Below are 26,227 nucleotides of genomic sequence, written 5' to 3'. Positions count from 1 at the left end.
CTACCTAGCCTGCTATTCAAGGTTTTCAATTTCAAGTGACTCCAATTTTCTTTTTTAGTGCCAAGTACAATTATCCTGACACATGCTCTATGATCTTGCCAACTTGTTCTTTGGCTAAGTACTGATCTGCACACATGCATAAAAGACTCCTAGAGGCCTGGAAACAAACCAACAGAAGAATGAATGTAATAACCCTGAGTCTGGTTATGGTCTCCAAAAGAAGAAAGGGGAAGGGGACAGGAAAAAAAAAAGCGACAAAAATGGTGGCCAAAAAGTTCCCAAATTTAAAGAAAACTAAGCCTACATATCCAAGAAGCTCAATGAACCACAAACAAAGGAAAGATGAAGAGAACCACAGCAAAGCAAACCCTAATCAAATTACTAAAATCTATGATAGGGAGAAAGATCTAAAACCAGCCAGAGGAAACAGGACATATTCCAGAGAGAGGCAGAGGGATGACAGCAGGCCTCTCATCAGAAAGTCAGAAGATACTGGAGCTACTTTATACTAAACTGCAAGCCAGAAGACAATGGAGTAACATCTTTATAGAACTAAAAACAGCAAAAACAAAAAACCACACCTGTCAATAAAATTCTATATTCACAAAGGTATCTTTCAAAAATGAAGGAAAAAATAAAGGTTATTTCAGACAACAGAAACCAAGAAAATGATTTGCCAACAGACCTGCACTGTAAGGACAGTTAAAGCAAAATCTTTAGCCAAAAGGTACATAAAATCAGGGAGAAACTAAAATCTATTCAGAGAAATGAGAATGCTAGGAAAGGCGTAAGTGAAGGAGAGTCGGGGAGGTAATAAACAACCAAACTTCTTCCTGCCTTGTACTACCTATGGCAAACTTTGTGAACCAGTTACTAGAAACCTGGCTCTCTTAACAGCAAATGCTCAAATGGTCTCTCAATTTGCAGAACTGAGTAGTCATTCCATGAAAGGACATCAAAGTAGACTCAGAGACAAACTTTTGGAGATTTTTAAAAGGCAAAATTTGAAGAATAGACAATTATTCTGTAACAAAAACCTAAATAAACACCCCACAGAAGAGTTACAAAGTAAATTATTGCCCATAAATCAAAACAGAGGTAAAAAAGAAATAATACACCTTGTATTTTACTTGGCCTTCTATATCTGATTTATGGCTCTTTTCATGCATGTAATAAAAAAAAATCCTTTGGAAATTCCAAATCTAAAATTAAAATGTCTAACTATATGGGAGGATAAATAAAATCTAATGGACTATTACACAGGTATTAAATATTAGGATTAGGAAAAGCTTAGAGGAACATGGAAAAATGTTTGTTACAATGTGGAGCGAAACTGCAGTGTCATAAAACACAGAATGATCAATACTGGGGAGAAAAGTAATTCACGGAGAAAAGCTGTATTAAAATCTTTCCGGAAGAAGGAAGAACTTTTGTTATCATATTTGGTAATGTAATTCTATCTTTTGATGTTTCTATCTCCACTACAATACTACTAAGATCTGTACTTCAGCCCTCTAACCATGAGTGACTTTTTCCTCATTAGTTTTTATTATATTACTCATTTTAAAAATATTAAAAAGAAATGAAAAATAAAACAAACACATTCACAATTCTACCACAGAGAGATTTGTTTATTTATTTATTTTTAAAAGATTTTATTTATTTATTCATGAGAGACACAGAGAGAGAGGCAGATACAATAGGCAGAGGGAGAAGCAGACTCCCCATGGGAAGCCTGATGCGGGACTCGATCCCAGAACCCCGGGATCCTGACCTGAGCCAAAGGCAGGCAGACACTCAACCACTGAGCCACCCCAGCATCCTGAGATTTGTTTTAAATGACGGCAAAGTAAAGATTTTTTTTCCAGGCAAATGAAAGCTGAGAGAATTCATCACCAACAGACATAAATGATAAGAATGATCAAGTTCGGGATCCCTGGGTGGCACAGCAGTTTGGCACCTGCCTTTGGCCCAGGGCGCGATCCTGGAGACCCAAGATCGAATCCTACGTCGGGCTCCCGGTGCATGGAGACTGCTTCTCCCTCTGCTATGTCTCTGCCTCTCTCTCTCTCTCCCTGTGTGACTATCATAAATAAAAATTAAAAAAAAAAAAAAAAAAAAAGAATGATCAAGTTCTTTAGGCAGAAAGAAAATATTGCACGGAAATTTGAATTTACACAAAGGAATGAAAATATGTGGGTAAATATAAGACTTTTTTTCTCATTAAAAAATTCTTTAAAAGAATATTAACTATTTACAGCAGATGAATGTATAAACAAAACCAGCACATTATACAGCTTGAAAAAAAGAAAGAAATAGATGAACTTTGAAGACATTATGCTCAAGTGAAATGGGCCTTGACTGGGCCTTGACTGGGCCTTGACTGATCCTAGCCAATAAACCGACTGACTTCATAAACCCTTACATCTCTTCCACTGGACTAATCACAAGGTACCATTTTTTGTACTACTTTGTCAATTTTATAAGAACGTTGTATTACTATGGCCATTTCCCTGATTATCATAAGCTCATTAATGACAGGAACTTCAGGTCCTTCACTGTCAAATGCATACGGTAGGCACTCAGTATTTGCTGGGTAAATGAAGGATAAATGAACTTACATTTTGCTTTTTCTTCTCCTGAACCAAAGCAACGTAGCGCAAGGCAATCTTGGTTAGAGTTGTGGCAAGGGAAGCAGCAACAAAGAAATCTCCATCCAGAAGGAAGCCTCTCAGGGGAGGTCTGCAAAGCAATCAAGGAAAATGAAACCCAATCATTTCTAAAGCATCACACAACTTTTGCATAAATGATTCAAGTATGCCTATTTAGCACTCTTACCACCACCCTTCAGTGAAGAGGATCTCCATTAGTTTCCTCTTTAGCTTTTAGAATGGAAGAAGGAAAATATATGTGGTTTTACTTAATTCACTTAAGTTCAAAAGAGCTAGAGCCAAGTGCATATGGAAAGAGAAAATGAATTACAAGTGTATGTACTGGATCCAATGAGCTACATTCAAATTCCAGCTTATCTATTTATTGTGTTCCTATGGGTAAATTACAAACCTTTCCTAAGCCTCAAATTCCTCTTCTGTTAAATGGGGATAATAATACACTGTGTATCTCAACAAGTTGTTAAGACTACAGGAAACAAACTACTTTGTATAATGCCTAGCATATAGTAAGCAACCATTAAAATTTTAGGCATTATTATCACATTCATTATAAAATCAGAGAACAAAATTAGACAGAAAATATTAAAATTTTATTCCATCAATCAGAAGTGGAAAATCTTCAAAATATGTTTCCCAAGCACTAATACAGACAATAAAATTTACAAAGTTACCTTCACTTTGCATCCTCTTTAAGTCTTTTTATTAAAGATTTTATTTGACAGAGTGAGCATGCAATAAACAGGGGGAAGGGGAGTCTCCCCACTGACTGGAGAGACCAACATGCCTCTTGATCCCGTTGAACCACCCAGGGCCCCTTCACTTAGAATTTTCTATGTGAGTAAAATAATTTTAAACGGAATAGTTATCTCAATGAAAACAGTTTTAAGGAGCAGATGATTAAAACCATCAACACAATTCCTGGGAGAAAGAAATTAACATCCTCCTTTCAAGTATCTTAAATGGCAAAGATATCCATTTTGGTCCAAGAAAGTAAACTACTAAGAGAAAAAAAAAATCATTTGACTAATCTATACTCAGAAGTAATAATTTAAAAATATAGATGGTAGGTCCCAGGTACTGCAGATTACCTTTCTTCCTCTTTCTTCGTGGGTCTAGAACTACTAAGGGCACTCTGAGTTGCGTAGGTGCCCATCTCAGTTACCAACTTCTGGACTGGCCCCACAGTTATTTCCTCCTCAGGTTTTAATTCGCCAGCTTCTTTCTTTATTTCTGACTCTACGATTGGGATCTAAAAATCAATTAGGAATACCAATTTAGTAATAATATCAACAGCAAGCAGAATCATATTTAAATATTCCATCATTTCTATGGAAAAAGCAATCCCCCAATGGGATTTTTGCAACTCTGCATTCAATTTTCTTTCCTTCCCAGGACGATGTAGTGAAAAGAATAGGGGCAAGCTGGATGCCAGTTACTTATTGAATAGTTCTGGGCAAGTCAATTAAGCTACTCAGTTTCTTTATCTCTTAAATGGGAATCTTAAATCTATCCATACAAGTTACTTAATAGGAAAAATTTTTAAAAAAGGAAAATGCTTGGGACAGTGACCAAGACAAAGTAGATCCTCACTAAGCCTTACTCCTCCCTTCTCTAGCCCTTCCTCTGAAATACTAACCAAAACAGAAACCTACTCGAAATGTGTACTGAATGTTTTCTAAAATCTGACTTATGTGTACAGAATAACCTCATCAACCACATGGCTACTTTGTATTTATTCCTCAATTCCAATCATCTAACGTAAGAGCTCTAAGAGTCTTCAATCATTCCTTTATTCATTCTTCAATCAATTCCTTTATTTATTTCCTAAGTGAAAAACGTGAAGTCTCATCAGGTTAAGAAATTTATATCCAAGGTCCCAGAGTTAATTACTGGCAGAAGGAAGCCCGCAGCCCAGGTCTCCTGACAAGCACTGTTCTTCCTATTCAACCATACGGTTGTCTGGATGAGGACACACTGCCAGTTTTAGTACAAAAATAGTCTAATGTCAACACGGTTCCTGTAACATTCTCCTTTCAGAATATATAGGCTAACACAGAGTTTTACAAGTCTTTTTCACTTTTTTAGATATATAACCTTTTGTTCCAATAAAATCTTACCTGAAAGAATGGGTGTTATGGCTGAATGCAGGGGAAAGGGATGCCCCTAACTTCCCACAGCTTCTAAGCTTTAATTATCTGGGTAATTAAAACACATTTTTCAGTGTTTTTAACTCCAACACTACTAAATGAAAACATGAAAGCAAACCACCACCTAAAAGTCTGATTTACTGAAGTAAAAACCACCACATACAGTAACATTTATTAAAGTAAAACATACCTCCCCAAGGGACCTGCGGACCTCAGTCATCACACTCTGAATGTCTTCCTTGGTACTACAGTACTCTCCCAGGATCCATAATGCTCCTCGGTAAATCCTAAGGGAAGAATACAAGTTCTGAAACACTGCCAACAAATCTGCAGGCAGAGATCTTTCTCTGTGAATTTAAGTTCAAACAAGAAAATAAGATTCTGCAGTAACCAGGGACTATGGATGAAATTTTAAGAAAGAATATAACTCTCCAGAAATCACAAGGATTCAAAGGAAAATAAGTATTCTCACCCATTATTATTATCAGGAACACTTTAAAATTGGTAAACTCATCAGTAAAAATAAAATACAGGCACTCCGAGTGGCTCAGTGGTTTAGCACCGCCATCAGCCCAGGGCATGATCCTGGAGACCCGGGATCGAGTCCCATGTCGGGCTCCCTGCATGGAGCCTGCTTCTCCCTCTGCCTGTCTCTGAGCCTCTCTCTCTCTCTCTCTGTGTCTCTCAGGAATAAATAAATAAAATTAAAAAAAAATACCAAACCATCTCCCAGAAAGGTGTTACCCTCCATTTAGGACAGAGTTAAGGTATATTTTATCATTTATTACTATAAAAAATGTGTTACTTTGGTGTAAAAAAGTAATTCACTTTTATTTGTAGTCACTGGAAAGAAAAGACAAGATGCTGAACAGAAAAATGGACAAGGAAGGAATGCAAAGGATCAGTAATTTAAAAACTCCAAAAAACATTAAGAAAGCAACAACTCTCTAGTTAAAAATGTTAAACTGAATAGTCTTCAGTTATCTTTGCCTTAAGATTTTTATTAAATTGATTTAGAAAATATTTTAGAAACTAAAGCTCTAAAATGATGGCCATTAAAGACAAAACTTTGGTATGATTTTTTTTCTCACGAAGGAAGCAAATCTTTTTCACTTCTATAAATATCAATACTTCATATCATAAAAACAATTTACAGTGGTCCTTTCTTTTCTATCCAGGCAGATATAATGCAAGTCTATTAAACTGTATCCATCAGATGCTTTAAATGAAGCAAAATTTGGATGCAATAGTCCTTTCTCATTAGCAAAGGCTATTTAAGGGAATGCACAATGTCAGATTTAGGCTGCATTTTCAATCCCTCATTTTAGTAAATGCTAACGGGGGATAAAAATAATGATATCCAGAAAGTGATATACTTTAAACATATGTTCATCAGTCATTTTAGGATTCACCCTGTTTTAGAAAAAATAAGGATAAAGAAACTTAGCTAAATCACATATAAAAAAACAAATTTTCACCCATAGATTATGGATTTACCGAGGGTGAGAGTGAGGTGATGTTTATTGTAATCCTTATTTTGGCTTTAGTGTCTTGATTCATTTCTTCTCCTTTACATTTTCTATCAACTGATCCTTTAAAAATAGACTCTAGTACAATGCTTGACCCTACATTTAAACAGATTTTAGACCTACTTGACAGATTTAATAGCATGAAAGACTTCAAGCATCTTCTCAACAATAAGCATTCTCAGGTTATCAAAGCGCTGAATGGCTTCACGAACAAACTCCAGGACATCAGCAGCTGCTGCTTCATTATTGTCACTGAGAAATTCCATTAACTGAAAGGGGGGGAAAGAGGAAAATAGGGTAAATTATATAAGTTTTTTAAAAAGATTTATTTATTTGAGAGAGAGCAAGAGTGCACAGGCATGTGAGTGTGGGAAGGGGGTGATGAAGAGGGAGAAAGAGAATCTCAAGCAGACTCCACACTGAGCCCTGAGTCCACTCAATCTCACAACCCTGAGGTCACGAACCTGAGACAAAATCAAGAGTTGAACGCTTAACTGATTGAGCCACCCAAGCATCCATAACTATTATTTTCAGAAAGAAAATTATCTAAGTTTTAAGAAGTAAACAAATTCACAAAGAATGTAATTTTTTAAGATTTTATTTATTTATTCATGAGAGACACACACAAAGAGAGAGAGAGAGAGACAGAGACAGAGACACAGGGAGAGGGAGAAACAGGCTCCATGCAGGGAGCCCGACATGGGTCTCAATCTCGGGCCTCCAGGATCACGCCCTGAGCCAAAGGCGGTGCTAAACCACTGGGCCACTGGGGCTGCCCCCAGAATGTAATAATTTTAAAACATATAACAAAATATAAGACACAAGCTCTGTTATAAAAACTAAGTCACAATGTCTTTTCTGGGTTTTGGATAGCCAACTTTACTACAAAAAAAGTCACTAATAAAACAAAAGCTGGAAGGGCACCTGGGTGGCTCAGTGGTTGAGTGTCTGTCTTTGGCTGAGATCAAGTCCCCCATCGGGGTCCCCACAGGGAGCCTGCTTCTCCCTCTGCTGTGTCTGCTTCTATGTGTCTCTCATGAATAAATAAAATCTTTAAAAAAAAAAAACAAAACAAAAAAACCCAAAGCTGGAAATACACAACTCAAGGGGCAGCCCGGGTGGCTCAGCGGTTTAGCACCACCTTCGGCCCAGGGCCTGATCCTGGAGACCCGGGACTCCCTGCATGGAGCCTGCTTCTCCCCCTGCCTGTGTCTCTGCCTCTCCCTCTCCCTCCCTCTCATGAATAAATAAATAAAATCTTTAAAAAAAAAAAAAAGAAATACATGACTCAAAATAAGTTAACTGGATACTCCTAAGTTATAACTAAAAATCATTTCAGAGAAAATATTAAGTTCAAAGACAAAATTTCTAATAATAATAACATACTTCATTTATTTGACAGTGACAGAAGTCAATGATTCTAGGTACAAATATTTTTCCTGTAACTAAATCCTTCAACTTTAAAGAGGTAAAACTAAAAAAAAAAAATAATAATAAAAATAAAGAGGTAAAACTATCGAAAGAAATACAGTTGCAACATAGCATAATTCTACCATAGATAATTGTAACAAACATCAGTTATAATAATATGTGCAGGTATTTTTGTTATTATGTGTTTGTGTGTTTGCTTCTTTGAAGATGTAGAAAGAAGTCAGAGTCCTTTATCTTTCTGAGCTTAAGAGTGAAATAAAGATCCCTTTCGACCACAAGATTCAGTGATTCTACTGGACAGTTTAACTGCTAAATAACTAAAACTTTCTATTCTTTTAGAGAATTTCAAAATTAAAGTCATCAGAATTACATACCACAGGAATAACATTTGCAGCCATATCTGGAAATCGGACAGAACAGGAATGCAATGTTCTCACAAGGAGCTGTCTATATTTGTCGGTATCTTCATGCTCAGACACATTATTTGTTTTAATCACTTCCTTCTTCAGAACAATAACCAGCTAGAGAACAAAGTAAAAATAAATTGGAATTATACCATGTTTGGCCTGGCAGCTTACCACAGTGCTGTCAGAGTTTTGTTTTACCTCTTCAACATTCCTAGAAGAGACGAGATCCAGTGCTAACTGCAAAGTTTTCTTGCGTACTTCTAAGTCTGGTGTGCTCAATACTCTCAAGATGTCCATAACAAGATCCTAATAAAGAATAAAAAATCCAGAATTAACAACAATATTAAGAGGAAAATGTCTTAACCACAGGATGGAGAGTTCTGACCATCATCATCACCTTAATTCTTTCATCAGTAATAAAATCACCAGTGCTGGAAGAACCAGGTATTTTGGGTATCTTGGTGTAATGCAATATGAAGTATGTAATATCACATATGATGCATTCAAATTACAACTGTTACTGTGACTCTATCAAGCTTTAGATCAAACTTATAGTTTATAGAAAATTCAGAAATCAGTGAAAGAAACTAAACAACACTACCAGAAAGTAATCTGTAAGGAAGGGCATCTTATAGGACAATTGGTCTGGTCTTGTCAATAAGACCATGTCATGAAATGGACAAGCCAAACAAAGAGGATATGTCAGGGACATCTGGGAAAATCTAACTTTGGTGTTGGTATTGGATAACATTAAGAAACTATTAATTTGGGGATCCCTAGGTGGCTCAGTGGTTTAGTGCCTGCCTTTGGCTCAGGGCATAATCCTGAAGTCTCAGGATCAAGTCCCACATCAGGCTCCCTGCATGGAGCCTGCTTCTCCCTCTGCCTGTGTCTCTACCTCTCTCTCTCTGTCTCTCTCTCTCTGTCTCTCATGAATAAATAAAATCTTAAAAAGAAAAGAAAAGAAAAGAAAAGAGAAAAGAAAAGAAAAGAAACTATTAATTTCATTAAGTGCACTAACATTATTTTTACTCTGCAAGGAAATGTAATGTTTTAATGGCACATACTTTAAAAAAGAACCACTCTGGCAGATAAAGATTTTAAAATATAGCAAAACTCATTTACAAATGATCTTACTTCTTTAAAACTTTATTTGAAAAAAATTTAGGGCCGTCTGGGTGGCTCAGCGGTTTAGCACTGCCTTCAGCCCAGAGCCTGATCCTGGAGACCCCGGATCAAGTCCCATATCAGGCTCCCTGCATGGAGCCTGCTTCTCCCTCTGCCTGTGTCTCTGCCTCTATCTCTCTGTGTCTCTCATGAATAAATAAATAAAATGTTTAAAAAATTTTTGTTTTTAATTAATAATAAAAAAAATTTAGCGGGATGCCTGGGTGGCTCAGCATTTGAGCATCTGCTTTTCACTTAGAGCGCGATCCTGGGGTCTGGGATCGACTCCCACATCGGACTCCCTGCAGGGAACCTACTTCTCCCTCTGCCTGTGTCTCTGCCTGTCTCTCATGAATAAATAAATCTTTAAAAAGATATATATAAATTAAAAAATTAAAAAATTTAGCTGATAAAACAGTTTGAAAAATCAATTCCTGTATAACTTTCACTTATGCTCACTAGTTAATATTTTGCTGCATACACCATATACTTTATCAAACGCCCTCTACACCTGAATATTTTAGTGTACACCTCCCAAGAATAAGGATAGACTCTTATATAACCATAATAAAATTATCAAATTCAGAGAAGAGTGGTAACAATATTAACTAATATACAGTCTATAAATCACATTTCTCCAAGTGTCCTAATAATGTCCTGTAGAGCATATTTTTTGGTGTTGCTCTAGTCCAGAACAGCATTGAATTTAGCTGTCATGGGGCTTTATAACAATCATTATTTTCATGGATTACATAGGAATGCTGATAATTCTATAGAATTCAATATCTTTTATCCTCTATCCTTTTATCCTTTCAATAATTTGAAAAATTATTTTTCAAAAACTATAAATTATATTCAAATTCAAATTAATATATCTCTATTGCTGAGAATATCAAATGTAGTACAAATAGAAAAGATGTAAGATAAAATATTAATTCACGTCAGAAATTTTTTTTATGGCAAAGACAATACCCCCAAATAGTATTACACCATTAATATCATTTAATGGTACACCTTAGTTGACCAAAATTTAAACTGCCCAATCCGCAAGAATTTAGGTTAACCAAGATAGCAAGGCTTGAGCATTACCTCAATTTGAAAAGGATTTTACTCAGGATTTCTTTCTTTCAGCTAGTATTTACCTGTAGTACTCGTTCATGAGCAGGATGCTCTTTTAATTCTATCAATCGATCCAGAACTATGAGCTTGACGTTGTTGTCACTCTCCTTAATAATTAAATCAATGTAACACTGAGCAGCAGCCTATATAAAAAAAAGAAACACACTTTAAGAACATCATCCATCTTAAACACAGAATCTGCAAATAAGAAAAAAAAAAGGGATCCCTGGGTGGCGCAGCGGTTTGGCGCCTGCCTTTGCCCCAGGGCGCGATCCTGGAGACCCGGGATCGAATCCCACGTCGGGCTCTCGGTGCATGGAGCCTGCTTCTCCCTCTGCCTATGTCTCTGCCTCTCTCTCTCTGTGACTATCATAAATAAATAAAAATGTTTAAAAACAAAAAAAAAAGCCCCCAAAGAAGCCAAAATACATTCACTACTCCTGCTCTAAAAGTTTCCCAAAGGAATGTGTCCCTCTATTCCCTAAATTCTAACAAATCTCATTATTTTCAAGATTAAAAAAGTTAAGAAGCATCACATATTAGAAGGAAGAAAAGGGGCTGCTATAGGCAGAAATACTAACAGTCAAAAAATAAGGACTGAAACTAAGAAACAAGGCAGAAAAAAGCAGAGTATCCCCAAAAATATAGCTATTGAGGATCTTTTAGTTTAGGTGCATAGTCTAACACACCTGAATTACAGCAGAGAAAAATCAAGACTATAAAGATGACCCTGACTCATTAAAAGCAGAATACAAAGCAGCAAACATGAAAGAGCTCCCAATGACCAAAACTGGAATAATATGATCGATAAAAGAAGTAATGATAATGATTATAACACATAGAAGAAAGTAGCCATACTAATATGAAGAAAGAAAAGGAGGGAGAGTGGGTAGAAAAGGGACAACTCTTCCTTGCAGTACTCCAGTTAATAAATGTAGAATGAGGGAAACAGAAAGTCACCATTAGAATATCACATTAATAATTGCTGTACAGAAATGTTAAATTTAGTTGGTATAAGTTTGAGGAAAAATAGGATATTTGCAGTTTCAAAGTATCTTCCTGGGATCCCTGGGTGGCTCAGAGGTTTAGCGCCTGCCTTTGGCCCAGGGTGTGAAGGGGTCCGGGGGTCCCGGGATGGAGTCCCACATCAGGCTCCCTGCAGGGAGCCTGTTTGTCTCTGCCTGTGTCTCTCATGGATAAATAAATAAAATCTTAAAAAAAAAAAAAGTATCTTCCCATGTTATTTACTAATTACAAAAGTAGTAACTCAACAATAAATAAATAATAACTCAACAGTGGAGAAACCCAGCAAGTACCACCTTAACCAACTGATCAAGGTTAACATCCTAAAGTATCCCAACATCATGTACTCCTTGATATAACACATTGAGAAAGGTTCAGCACTTCCACAGTATTCTTCCCCAAAATGTATAACCTCAATTTAATTGTGAGAAAACATCAGACAAATTCAAATTGTGGGACATTTTACAAGCAAACTGACCTAGAATTCCTCAAAAGTATAAGGTCATTAGAAACAAGGAAAGGCCTGGGGAAGTGTCACAGATTAGAGGACAGTAACACATGACAACTAAATGTAACATGGGATCCTGGATGGAACTCTGGTACAAAAAAAGGAGATTAGTGACGAAATTGGTGGAATTCAAATAAAGTCGATAGTTTAGTTAACAATACTCATATTGTTCCAATGGTAATTTCTTAATTTTGACAATTACACAATTGCTATGTAAGACACAAACATGACAGGAAGCTGGGGAAGGGTGATGAGAACTTTGTCCTATTTTTACAACTTTTACTGTTTTGCTGTTCTGTAAGCCTAAAATTATTTCAATATAAAAAAGGTAAAACAACTTTTTCTAAGTATTGGCAGGTAAAGCAATCAAGTCTCCTACAAGCTGGCTTTATAAAACTATTCATTCTCTGAATATATTAGGGGTTCCTCATGCAGTTGATACAGTAAATTATAGAAAAGAAAGCAGTATCCCAGTATTGAAAATATGCACTATAATCTTTTTTAGGATCCATCATGTAGGATCCAAAGTTCATTTTCCCAGATCTGGGTTCTAATATAATTAAAGTATGGGGAGAGATCTTAAAATATCAGTATCAGGGGGAATCCCTTGGTGGCTCAGCGGTTTGGCGCCTGCCTTTGGCCTGGGGCGTGATCCTGGAGACACGGAATCGAGTCCTGCGTCGGGCTCCTCGCGTGGAGCCTGCTTCTCCCTCTGCCTATGTCTCTGCCTCTCTTTCTCTCTGTGTCTCTCATGAATAAATAAATAAAATCTTAAAAAAATATATCAGTATCATTCTCTAGAAACTAGAAATGTTAGTATTGTCTCTCGGTCTCTCTTCCCATGTATATGTATGAAAGCAGGAAGGAAGAAAAAAGATTGGACTATGTAAAGAATCCAATAATATCACAAAATTTATAAATTGTTATTTCTGTGCCACGTAATGCCATGTAATCACGTAGTAAACTGCAATGTCACTAAATCATAAGTGCTGGGGCACCCAGGTAGCTCAGACAGTTAAGTGTCTGACTCTTGGTTTTGGCTCAGGTTATGATCTCGGGGCCCTGGGACTGAGCCCTACATTGGGCTCCACCCTTCTGGAAGAGCCTGTTTGAGATTCTCACTCTCTCTCCTTCTGCTCTCCCATCCCCCACATTCTATCTGTCTCAAGCAAATAAATGAATTTTTTAAAAAAAGAGAACAAAATATAAAATAAAAAAATAAGTCACAAGTGCTAAGATAGCATATCTATCATCTAACTGAATGAACTAAATAAAATAAGCAGTACCTTGATTGCAGTAGGCGCACTAGAGAGTGTCACTAATGTTCCGGCAGCTTCATATTTTACAGCAGGGCTAGACGACTGTAATAAGTTATAGATGCAGCGAATAAAACGAGCCCTTTCTGATGGATTAGCATGACAGACCTGGAGAAGAAAACATCTAGGTTTCAATGGATTTCAGGGACACTTGCTTTCAAACAGATTTTTTTATAGATGTCAGCTTTTGGGATGCTAGTTTTCTTAATTTGAAAGTGAAGAATAATGTTATAAGGCATCTGAAGATGTCAGCCAACATGACATGAGACACTGTGACTGGTAATTTCAGGAAGAAACAGGTTTTACTTCAGACAGCTGTTACAGCTACTCACTCATTTATTCATTCAATCATAATTAATATTCTTTCACAAAAGATTTTCTAATGGCTTATAATAAAAGAATGCAGACTATATACAAATGAAATAGAATAAGAAAATGTAAAGTAACAAAGTCAAGGACAACTCATTAACCAAGTGCATTAATATGGATATTGTCATAGGATATTAAATTTGGTCCTAGGGACGCCTGGGTGGCTCAATGGTTGAGTGTCTGCCTTTGGCTCAGGGCGTGATCCTGGATTTCCAGGATCGAGTCCCACAACGGGCTCCTTGAATGGCCTGCTTCTCCTCCCACTGCCTGGGTCTTTGCCTTTCTGTGTCTCTCATGAATAAATACATAAAATCTTAAAAAAAAAAAAATGGTCCTAAATTTTTATTCTGGATATCATGTCAAAAAAGGAAACATGATGGCTATCAATCTCAATGGCTAATAAAAGGAAAATATTGCCTCCCCCCGCCAAAAAAGGAAAATACCCATTCTAAAAGCAAAAAAGATAACCCCTTTTTCAAGTACTACTACTTATTTATCTGGAACCATATTCAGTACTTTGGAAACAACTAAAATATTCTATGCTATCCAAAAAATATTTTAGTATCTTTACCTATGAAGCAAACATTCCTTATTTTTTTCCTGAAATTGGTTTTTATGTCAGATTTTCCTCTAATATATATAGTCAAATCTCTCTTATTCAGGCATGACTCAAAAGCTATTTACTCTTGCGAATAACTGGACCCTGCTAGACAAAGAAATCTCTGAATAGCAGAGAATCCCTATTTTTGAGAGCCTCAGCAGCATCTCTAAACCATACAATGAATTAAAAGGAACTATATATTTACAGTTCTAGTTTCATCTTGAATGCCAAATCCAAATGACTGGTACTCTATGTTGAAAAGGGCCCTTTTCTCTCAAAATCAGAGATAGCTGTAATCGGCAGTGTCTGCTGTGGTACTTTGTCAATATTCTTCGTCTTTTTTTTTTTGTCAATATTCTTCTATTTAGTAAAGTCAGTCCTGATGTATATTTTTGTTGGTCTCCCATGGTTATCAATAGCAAAACTAGATGTTATTTTATCTTTTATCAGAAAATTAAGATGCAATCAATCCTTTCAAAGGATGTAGCAAATTTAAATGTTGCCAATAAAGCACTCCATTTTAAAATCCAAATCTCTTATCTAGTTTTAGACTTCCTATTGGTCAATGGCCAACAATGTCATTTTGACATATTTAAGTCTATTCTCTTTTACAAACAGGGAACAAAGAAAGTATTTAGAAGTTTTCTGATTTGTTTTTAGATTTCCAAAGTAGTCTGGTACATACTCAAATCTTAAATTTTATTCCAAAGCCTGATTCATAATCAATTCAGTTACTAAATAGTGCAGGATGATTTCTCTACTGCTGTATTAGGTCAAGGCATCAGTTTTTAATAGACTTCTTTATAGAGGTTTAGAGAAATAGGAAGTGTTTGGAAAACACAATAAATCAAATGAAAATTTTTTTTAAAAAAGACTTTCATAGACTATGCTACAAAATTTTTCTTCTACTGGGGCGCCTGGGTGGCTCAGCTGGTTAAGCATCGGTCTTTAGCTCAGGTCATGATCCCGGAGTCCAGGGACTAAGCCCCATGTCAGGCTCCTTCCTCAGCAGGGAATCTGCTTCTTCCTCTCCCTCTGCCCCTCCCTGCTTGTGTTCTCTCTCATAAATAAATAAATAAATAAATAAATAAATAAATAAATAAGTCTTAAAAAATATATACATAGATTTCTATTATTAAAACATATTATCCCAACAATTAAGCAGCATTCCTGAAAGAGACAACTCTTAGAGTATATTTTATCCATTATAGATTAGTCTTACCTTATAAATTAGTTCAACAATAACCAACTGAAGAATGTCTCCAAATGTGTGAACCTGATCAATGCAAGTACTTAGGTAATCCAAAGCTCGATCCTAACAAAATAAAAATATATTTATCAAATTCCACCTCATTCAACAAAAGAACTTAATCAGTGCAACCTTAAAAAAACATACACAATTGAATATAAAATGAATGTGGAAATGAGGGCAAAGAAAAATCAAATGAAGGAAAAAAAGAAGGTTAACATATACATGTAAGAAAGTCCAATACATATTCTAGAAATGGGCCACAAATCTGGGGTATGAATTTTCTAGCAGCTAAACTGAAGAGGAAAATACTGTGTTACATGATTCAGAGAACCCACACAACCAAAACAAACCAGCTATTTAGGAACATGGTTATTCTTACTTCTAAGACCTAAAAGAAAAATCTCAACGATTCTCATATACTGAATACTGGGATATAAAAAAACTATGATCTCAACAATATCTCTACAGAAAAAGTATCAGAAAATTTTATTGATCTTTTTCTGATTATGCCCCCCATGTGGGTAAACAGCATAGTATTAAATATATAGGTCAATAATACCAATTGAACAAAAGAGAACAAAACATTCTGGCCCAAATAAGCAGCTTTCTTATCGTCTTGTTCACACACACAAAATGACAGCATCTAAATTTCAGAAAAATGGATAGATTCTATATCTTTCAGTCTTCATGCATATTATTTCCCACATTTTGAGAATATTGGATAGCAAAAATTTCAGGATAATATGCCATCAAAGTATGCAGATTCACTGCTAACCCACCAGCTGATCCGTACATTTTAAGCACCAACAAGAGCTGGATGTAGAGTTGACACTGACTTATGAAATCTGAAGAGTCTAGTAAGGATACACACCTACACTGAAGACTATGCTTCTTTCACAGACACAGCTCAGGGTGAACCCTATACAATGCTACTATTTTTTCTACTAAACAATTTTAGACCTATACCAACAGAAGGATAATCAGGCTCAAACCCCAAAATAGAGTGCCACAAAATATAGCCATAATAACTTCAATCTGGAAAAACTGTCAAGTGGCCATTATTAACTATTTCTCAGATGTTTACTAAAAATAAAGTATATACATAAGCAATTGTCTGAAGAAGGGTTAAGAAAAAACTATTTTATACAAATTAAGTTCAAAAATCTAAAAAAAAATATACAAACACTTGTAGTATAAGCTAAATCATGGACTAAATAAAACTTGATTAGGCCTATGAATTTTTTTTTTTTTTTTTTTTTGGCCTATGTACTTTTAATTCTCATTTGAATACAGTCATATAAAAAACTACTTTACCTGATCTGCATGAATTAGCATCATAAATGCATTCCTTTTGCAACTTGCATCCTTCTCATTCACCAGAAAATCATGTATGAGTTCAGGAGCATCAGGTATAAGATGCTCAAAATTCCTTGAAATAAAACAGGTAATATTCGTATTTAATAAAACTTGCTTTGTTATTTTAGTAACTCCTTGAACACTACTAAAATTTATCTTTATCAAGCTTTATAACATTGTTAATTGTTTTGCATTTTGTAACCTTAAGTCAATTAGAACTGTGGATAGAAATTACAAACTTACATCTTTATCTATTAAATTATCAATTATATATTATCTAGTTTAATAAAGAAAAAGCTGACTTTTTCCACATGCTTTCAACTGAATATCTCTAATAATTGTCTTTCATATACTTTAGGAATAAAATGCACATAATGACAATCTCAAGGTACTGAAAGATTGTTCATTAAGAATTATCAGGAAAAAGGGGGATCCCTGGGTGGCTCAGCAGTTGGGCGCCTGCCTTGGGCCCGGGGTGTGATCCTGGGGACCCTGGATCAAGTCCCTCATCGGGCTCCCTGCGTGGAGCCTGCTTCTCCCTCTGCCTGTGTCTCTGCCTTTCTCTCTCTCTCTTTCTCTGTCTCTCATGAATAAATAAAATCTTAAAAAAAAAAAAAAAGAATTATCAGGAAAAAAGGAGTCCCTTGAATTTTATTAATTATGCATTATATTTACTTATTCACTTACTTGTTAATTTACTTCCTATTCAGGAAATTTTAAAGTACCTGTTGTATACAAAATAATGAAAACCAGTTTAAAAACCATCATCTAGCTTCAACAATTGTTAATTCATGGCCATTTTTGTTTCACCTATACCCCTGCACACTTCTTCTCCTTCAATATTATTTTGAAACAAATCCCAGACCACTTACTACTTCTTCTGTAAATATACTGACATATTATAATTAAGGATTCTTTTTTATTTTTTATTTTTTATTTTATTTTTTTAAAGATTTATTTACTTATTCATGAGGGATACAGACTAAGAGAGAAAGGCAAAAACACAGGCAGAGGGAGAAGCAGACTCCTCGCAAGGAGCCGATGCGGAACTCGATCCCGGATCCCAGGATCATGACCTGGGAGGCACCCAACCGCGGAGCCCCTGCAGGCATCCCAGATTCTTTCTTTTTAAAACAAATCATAATGCCATTATCATACCTTTAAAAACTTAACATTCCTTAATATCATCTACAGTGTTCAAATTTCCCATTGTTTAATAAATGTTGTAATTCCTGTGTATGCAGTCTAGCTTAAGTTCTGAAATTTTTGTAGTCTATATGGTAACTTTTAAGGAATTCTACATTATTAACCAGAATATCACTGCCCTAACAGTTAACAAAATATAATATAGCAATAAGAGAACTGTAAAGAGAACTGTGAAATTATGTAACAATCAACTCTTAAAGTACGAAGACATTTATAAAAATTACATCCTACATTTAAATGGATTAACACCGGGATCCCTGGGTGGCTCAGTGGTTTAGTGCCTGCCTTCGGCCCAGGGTATGATCCTGGAGACCCGGGATCGAGTCCCGCATCAGGTTCCCTGCACGGAGCCTGCTTCTCCCTCTGCCTGTGTCTCTGCCTCTCTCTTTTTCTGTCTCTCATGAACAAATAAATAAAATCTTTAAATGGATTAACACTAGTGATTATAAAAACCAAGCATTATAGCCTTATCTGATTCTTTGAATCATTTTTAAAATCCAGAAACTTCAGCTTTCCAAGAACAGGAATCAGTTGAGAACTATAACCTTTCTCATTAAAAAGTTCCCTCCTGGGCAGCCCAGGTGGCTCAGTGGTTTAACGCTGCCTTCAGCCCAGGATGTGGTCCTGGAGACCCGGGATTGGGTCCCACGTTGGGCTCCCTGCATGGAGCTCGCTTCTCCCTCTGCCTGTGTCTCTGCCTCTCTCTCTGTGTCTCTCATGAATAAATAAATAAAATCTTAAAAAAAATAAAAAATAAATAAAAAAATAAAAAGCTCCCTACTTAAGGCTTCTAAGGGTAAAAAGGTTAAGACCCACATTCCACATAAAGAGAATTCAAAAGCAGGGTCAAAAACTCAAATCCTAAAGAGGCTAAGCAAGTCAACAAATGAATTAAGTGGGCTAAAGTACTACAATGATAGGCACTGTAAACTGGAAAGTGTACAACTTATTTAAGGGAGCTACTGTCAATTTCAGCATATTGTTGCTATGCAGAAACTAGGACCCAGTATTGCCAGATCTTTTCAATGTTGACAACATAACGATAATAAGAAAAAAATATTGTTAAGGCCAAAGAAAAAGTTATCTACAAGTATGTACAATCTGTAAGGAAATGCTATGGAACCTCTAGACTAAACAATCCTCACAAAAGTAAGCCACAAGAGTACCTTCATTTACCTATAGATTGTATAGATGGCCAAAACAGCATTTCTTCTAACGTAGCTATGTCGGTGCTCCAAACAAGCACGGATAGCTGGCATTAAAGGTTCTAGCAATTCTGCTTCTTTCAATTTGCAAAGAAAACGAAGAGTAGATCCTCGAATAAATTCATTAGGATGCTGAAGATCCTGATAAAAGTTAAATATGAAATGTTGAGTTACAGCCTTTTATGAAACAACACACAATTTTTAAGAGCAAAATTTCCTATGGATAAAATAAGTAGGTTCAAGGAAAAAATCTAGATTATCTGACAATTTCCTTCATATTCCTGTCAAATCAATTTTCACCTATCACATCAATGTATCATATTCTATGTGTTTTTTTTATTAGTAACATAAAAATATATTGAAAATATCCAAAGAAAGTAACAATAAAACTTTTTACAATAACTCTTTACAACTGCAGTTCCAATTATTGATAACTTAGACCTTACCCAAGATTTAATTTTAAAAATCAAGAGAACTCCCATTCCACCAATTTTACAATTAAAATCAAGGCAATATTCAGAAATAACCATGGTTTAGTTTACCTTTCTGTATGCATCACATACAAGGATCATTTCATGTAAAAGTCTCCCATCTGGAGTTGTTTTAGGAACAATTTCCCAAAATACCAGAAGTAATTTTTTGATGGTATGATCCTGAAGAGGTAGCACAAAACGAATGATGGTCATCAGAAGTCCAGGAAGCTTTTCACCATTCAGAATCATAATGATCACTTTCTTCAAAGCTTCAGTCTTTGACTTCACATCTCCTTTTTCTGATGTAAAAAAAATTTTTTTTCAAAGGAAAATTCCTCAGAAAATTTTACAATTAACAGAATAAAACATTTTCTCACTGTATCCGTAGTAATGATAATAAAGGCACTAAACAAAGTCATAAGGGTTTTCGACCTAGCTGCCACAAACAAGCTGAATGACTTTACAGAAGGCATTTATCTCTCTGAACCTCATGATACTTAATACAGAATATAAAGAAACTGGGTGAGATCTCTGGTCCCTAACCCAAGGAATCAATGCAGAAGCCACCACATCTATAGATATACCAAATAATGCATGTCTCAAACAAATATATAACTTTTTTAAAGTTTTTTTTTTAAGATTTTATTTATTTATTCAAGAGAGACACACAGAGGAAGAGAGGCAGAGACATTGGCAGAGGGAGAAGCAGGTTCCATGCAGGGAGCCTGACATGGGACTCAATCCCGGGTCTCCAGGATCACGCCCTGGGCTGAAGGTGGCACTAAACCGCTGAGCCACCCAGGCTGCCCTTTTTTTAAAGATTTTGTTTATTCATGTGAAACACAGAGAGAGAGGAGGAGACATAGGCAGAGGGAGAAGCAAGCTCCCTGAAGGGAGCCTGATGCAGGATTCGGTCCCAGGACCCCAGGGATCATGACCTGAGCCAAAGGCAGATGCTCAACCACTAAGTCACCCAGGTGCCCCTGTAACTGTTTTTCAAAGTGTAAATAGATGCTGTTAGAGTGAATGCTTCTGAATTCAATGTAGCTTTTATTTAGTTGTGCATTTCATTAATCAAAGTGATAACCACTATTATGAGGGCAAGAGAAGGATCAGGGACATTTTTTTTTTTAACATTAGATCTTCGAATTCAAAAAGGCTAGGGACTAATACACTAATTCCAAAATCTCATGATGTTTCTACAGACTACAAAACTTCAGATTCTTTTTTAAGAAATTGCCTAAAAAATGGAAGAAAATAAAATGTACTAGATGGGTAACCATTATTTAGAATTAAGGATGACACACTCATGATACTAGCTTTTTGTTACTAAGCTTAAAGCAATTTACACCATAAACTATTTTATGCAAAACAATCTCTAATCTCATCACTATCACTGCATACTGAAGAATTTATGGTAAAAAACATTTTGTATCCAAAATTTAAAGGCAGGAACATTAAGAGTCAAGCACACCACTACAATGGCTTACATCACAGAAATAAACAAGTATCTAGGAGAGGGGAGGACAAAGAGGGATGACAAAGTTTTTAATAATCTTAGGGTTAGGGACACCCGGGTGGCTCAGTGTTTGAGTGTCTGCCTTGGGCAAGGGTGTGATCCTGGGGTCTGGGATCAAGTCACATGTCAGGTTCTCCACAGGGAGCCTGCTTCTCCCTCTGCCTGTGTCTCTGCCTTTCTCTGTGTGTCTCTCATGAATAAATAAATAAAATCTTAAAAAAAAATTCTTAGGGTTATCATGAGCAAAAGAATAGAACTAGGAATACATTTCCAACCATTAGGGCTAAGTGGCCATCAAATGAGAGTTCCTTGTTGTTGCCAGAGATAAGAGACTGTGAACAATCAGCTGGTAGAGTTACAGAAAGGATTTAAGCTTTGGAAGAATTATAATACCTAAATCAAAATTTCTTTCTAGCCCCCGAAGGCTATTTATCTATTAGTAGTTTGACATGATATTTTTACATGTTGCAGAATAGAGAATATCCTCAGGTTCTCAATTTGTGTTCAACTGAGACTACAGGAAGGGTTCTTGCCCAATTTATGCCACAAGGGTCAACATATTTGTTTAAAACATAACACCTTCTCATGCATCTCTGCCACATATGAAAAAAAAATTGGTATTGCCATATCAAATCAAGAAACAACAACCATAATCAGTTATTTGCTGAGGCTAAAGAGATTTTATCTTTGTCCTGAGCTTCCTTTCTGAATATAAAAAAATTGTGGGTTTTTTTTCCCAATCTGTTTGATAGCGTAAGGGACACAAAGTCCAAAAAGCATAAAACTGCATCACTATAATGCTGATATCTTCTTTTATTCCAGCATTTGACTACTTTTTCCAAATTAGCAAATTCTGGGATCCCTGGGTGGCGCAGCGGTTTGGCGCCTGCCTTTGGCCCAGGGCGCGATCCTGGAGACCCGGGATCAAATCCCACGTCGGGGTCCCTGCATGGAGCCTGCTTCTCCCTCTGCCTGTGTCTCTGCCTCTCTCTCTCTGTGTGACTATCATGAATAAATAAATAAAATCTTTAAAAAAAAAAAATTAGCAAATTCTAAGAGTTTAGCAGGATATAGCTCCTCTTGTAACTAAATGTTAAAAATTCATAGAAAACTTGTAAAAAATCTGTATCATTTATAATCCAAGCCCTCTTAACTTCAATTTCCATTTATTCCAACAATTCAAAATAAGGTGAAAAATGCTTTTTTCCTACATCTTCAAAATTTTCAAAACTTTTCCTCCATGAGCATTACAAAAATATGGAAAATTTCAAATATTAATTCAGTTCACCATAATATATCAAGTACTTCCTACTCTGGTTAATGTATAGTTATCAGAACTCATGTCCAGTAGCTAAAAGTTTAAGTAAAATAACTCAGTATTTCACCAAACTAAAAAATGTTACTTAAATTGGACACTACTTCTAATTTTTTTCTCATCTCAACTCTTTTGAGATACAGTAAAAAAATATACATAAAATTTGAGATTTGTGGGCAGCCCGGGTGGCTCAGTGGTTTAGCATCACCTTCAGCCCAGGGTGTGAACCCGGAGACCTGGGATCGGGTCCCGCGTCGGGCTCCCTGAGTGGAGCCTGCTTTTCTCCCTCTGCCTGTGTCTCTGCCTCTCTCTCTCTCTGTGTCTCTCATAAATAAATAAATAAAATCTTAAAAAAAAATTGAGACTACTTATTTATTTCTTGGTGGGGGAGGATAGCTAAGGCAGCCACAATTTAAAGAAAAGGTATTATTACAATGGACAGGTTTTGTTCTTTATTGTCACAGGGGTTACCTTAAGTATTTTGGGATCTAAAGCTTACTTTTTTTAAGTAAGCTTTATACCCAACATGGGGCTTAAACTCAAGATCCACTGAGCCAGCCAGGCACACCAAAAACTTTCAAATTATAAGAAAAAAATAATAATGAAAGTTTATTCATTAATGTACATTGCATTCTACTATCTTACATAAATACGGGGAAAAAAAGTACTATATATGGCTTTTGTATATAAGAGGGTATGGGTTTAAATGCCATAAAGGAGGATTTCTTTTTCCTTCTTTAAAAATGGATCTCGGGGAATCCCTGGGTGGCTTAGAGGTTTAGTGCCCGCCTTCAGGCCAGGGTGTGATCCTGGAGACCTGGGATTGAGTCCCACATCGGGCTCCCTGCATGGAGCCTGCTTCTTCATCTGCCTGTGTCTCTGCCTCTGTGTGTGTGTGTGTGTGTCTCTCATGAATAAATAAATAAAATCTTATAAAAAATAAATAAATAAAAAATAAAAATGGATCTCAACAGAAACATAATATTAAGTAGCCTATAATCAGGAGGTATTCCGTTACTGCTTATTAAGAGGTGGGAATAGGCAAGTAAAATAGGGTCTTTCAAATTGCAAACTATCTTCTAAAAAATATTTTCAAGATGGGAAGCATAATTTTCATTTTATTCTGTTTTAAACAGTAGTTACCAACCAGTTTAACTTATTTTTAGTACTCCAATGAAACAAGAATCATTTTTTTTGGAATGTGCATTACTTTGAAAAATGCTTTTGACAGAATCACTTTAAAAAAGACAAGACAGAGTATACACTTTTAAAATCCAGAAATAGGGAATCCCTGGGTGGCTCAGCGGTTTAGCCTCTGCCTTTGGCCCAGGGCGTGGTACTAGAGTCCTGGGATCGAATTCCGCATCAGGCTCCCTGCATGGAGCCTGCTTCTCCCTCTGCCTGTGTCTCTGCCTCTCTCTCTGTCTCTCATGAATGAATAAATAAATTCTTAAAATAAATAAATAAAATGAAATCCAAAAATAGGGGGGTGCATGAGCGGCTTAGTCACTTACTTAAAAGCGTCTGCTTTTGGCTCGGGTGCTGATCCCAGAGTCCTGGGATCAAGGCCCACCTTGGGCTCTCTGCTCAGCGAGGAGTGTACTTCTCCCTCTCCCTGCCACTCTGTCTACTTATGCTCTCTGTCAAATAACCAAATTAAAAAAGTCCAGAAATATATCTGTTTTCTTTTTGTATAAATGCTTTTAAAAAGCTTGAAGCTTTTGAAACCTCCATGCTTGAAAGGCTTAAACTGTTCTGGAAAACACATGTATATTCCGAGGTTGACTTCATTAGTTCAATAGGTGGCAAACCCAAAGAACATAGTTTTTTTGGTTTTACGAGCTAAGTAACATGAAGTTAAATGCACAGAGGAACTGAGCGTTCAAACACCCATTCTCAACCTGTTACCTACAGAAAACTGTCAGCTACACTTAAGCGTATATTAAACTACACAAGCCATTGTGTTACTTTGAGGAATGTCTAACAACTATTTATTTAGCTTTAGTAAACTAAACTGAGACGTTTTGTTTCCAAAAAAAAAAAAAAAGAATCAACACTGCAAGTCTAAATGTAACAAGTCTTCATTTGTCATAAGATCAAAGTTCTGAGGAAGAGATCCTAGAAAACAAAGTAGTTAGACAAAAATTAAGTATTTCTAATTACAAAGACAACTCGGAATGGAAATGAGCTCCTTATTCTCATTTTTTTTCCCTCCACTTAATTTTCAAAATATTATCAGAGTTTACCTAGGTCATTTTTTAAGCTAATTTCAGACGGTGGTTCTGAATCCATGGGCACGTTAATTAACGTATAGCACACGTTCTCGGCGGCCGTCATGGTTTCCGGATATAAGCGAACCTCGATGCGAGAATGAAGGATGACAGATGCAGGGAAATCTAGGAAAAGGAAAATACGAGGATTATCACTACAAGTAAGAAAACAAAAACACGGGGATCCCTGGGTGGCCCAGCGGCTTGGCGCCTGCCTCCGGCCTGGGGCGTGACCCTGGAGACCCGGGATCGAGTCCCACGTCGGGCGCCCTGCGTGGAGCCTGCTTCTCCCTCTGCCTGTGTCTCTGCGTCTCTCATGAATAAATACATTTAAAACACACACACACACACACACACGAGCGGTTAACTATCGTGATCTTGACGGTCTAAAGTTCACTCAGTCTGGCTCAGGAGTTTTAAAGTATCCGCAGGGTAGGGCCAATTTCTATTGTGTCCCATAAAAATAATGCCGAATATAATAAAAGACACGTCATAAATAAATAAATAAACAAATAAATAAATTTAAATAAAATAAATAAATAAAATAAAATAAAATAAAATAAAATAAAATAAAATAAAATAAAATAAAAAAGACGCGCTGGCCAGCCTCCCAGCCAACCATCTGACAGAACAATGATCTTTCCTCAGAGGTGCCCCCGCGGAGACGCCGTGCACCTTCCTACCTGCCCTTACGTCGATGGGTGGACGCGCCCGGGTGCCGGCCCGGGGGCACCAGAGACCCGGGAAGGGCCCCCGGCCCGGGCTTCCCAGCCCCCCGCTCCACCCCGCCGGGCCCGGACGCCAGCGGCCTAGTCACTCCCCTTCCGCATCTTCCCGGAGGACAGCCCGCTCCTCCGACGCGGCCCAGCCCAGCACGCCCCCCGGGCCTGGGGGCCTTCGGCTCATCACCTGGCTCCACGGGGCGGCAGCTACGGCGACGCTGGGACCGTCCACACCGGCTCCGGCCCGCGGCGGCAGCAGCCGCGGCTCCGCACAGTCCTCGGCTGACGTGGAAGGGGGTGGGGGCGGGGGTGGGGGCGAGGCGACGAGCCACCTCGCCGCTACGGCAGCGCGGAGAGGACAAGCCTCCTCCGTCCCGCGCTTGCGCAAGCTTCCCCGGGCTAGTCCTGCAAGCCAGGCTCTGAGCTCAGCGCCGCGGTCTTTTGCATGCTGCTTAGAAAAGGGGGGGGGGGGGGGGGAGTGCTTGGAAAGAGGGAAAGCCCAGTTTCTAAGGGCTGTGTTGTCCAGCGCTTTCCTAGCTCACCCCCTAGGAGACGGGGAGAGCGACTGCTGTTTGAGGGAGTCACCCCGCGGTCCCAATCTCTGCCTCCGCACTTGGGCT

At 37.2% G+C, this 26,227-nt stretch overlaps 1 protein-coding gene across 2 annotated transcripts in view; it reads right to left on the bottom strand.

The window, feature by feature from the left end:
- The window catches only part of COPB1 (COPI coat complex subunit beta 1), a 37,630-nt gene extending 11,696 nt beyond the window's left edge, over window positions 1-25,934 (bottom strand). The window contains exons 1-14 of one of the 2 annotated variants that reach the window (XM_072793982.1): window positions 25,795-25,934; window positions 24,862-25,011; window positions 19,851-20,080; window positions 19,280-19,449; window positions 16,856-16,970; window positions 15,512-15,604; window positions 13,290-13,427; window positions 10,496-10,615; window positions 8,385-8,492; window positions 8,154-8,300; window positions 6,472-6,617; window positions 5,010-5,106; window positions 3,761-3,921; window positions 2,622-2,742 (exon numbers count right to left, since the gene is read on the bottom strand). In XM_072793982.1, the coding sequence (XP_072650083.1) occupies window positions 2,622-2,742; window positions 3,761-3,921; window positions 5,010-5,106; window positions 6,472-6,617; window positions 8,154-8,300; window positions 8,385-8,492; window positions 10,496-10,615; window positions 13,290-13,427; window positions 15,512-15,604; window positions 16,856-16,970; window positions 19,280-19,449; window positions 19,851-20,080; window positions 24,862-24,952 (1,737 nt within the window). In that variant the 5' untranslated portion in view covers window positions 24,953-25,011; window positions 25,795-25,934. Of the gene's footprint in view, window positions 1-2,621; window positions 2,743-3,760; window positions 3,922-5,009; window positions 5,107-6,471; window positions 6,618-8,153; window positions 8,301-8,384; window positions 8,493-10,495; window positions 10,616-13,289; window positions 13,428-15,511; window positions 15,605-16,855; window positions 16,971-19,279; window positions 19,450-19,850; window positions 20,081-24,861; window positions 25,012-25,568; window positions 25,676-25,794 lie in introns of those variants that run through there. The other variant, XM_072793983.1, reaches the window with a different exon arrangement.
- Window positions 25,935-26,227: the final 293 nt, after the last annotated feature.

Source organism: Canis lupus, chromosome 23, assembly GCF_048164855.1.
Source record: "Canis lupus baileyi chromosome 23, mCanLup2.hap1, whole genome shotgun sequence".
NCBI lineage: Eukaryota > Metazoa > Chordata > Mammalia > Carnivora > Canidae > Canis > Canis lupus.
The sequence above is the reverse complement of the archived record's forward strand: the minus strand, read 5'-3'. Positions and strand labels throughout refer to the sequence as shown.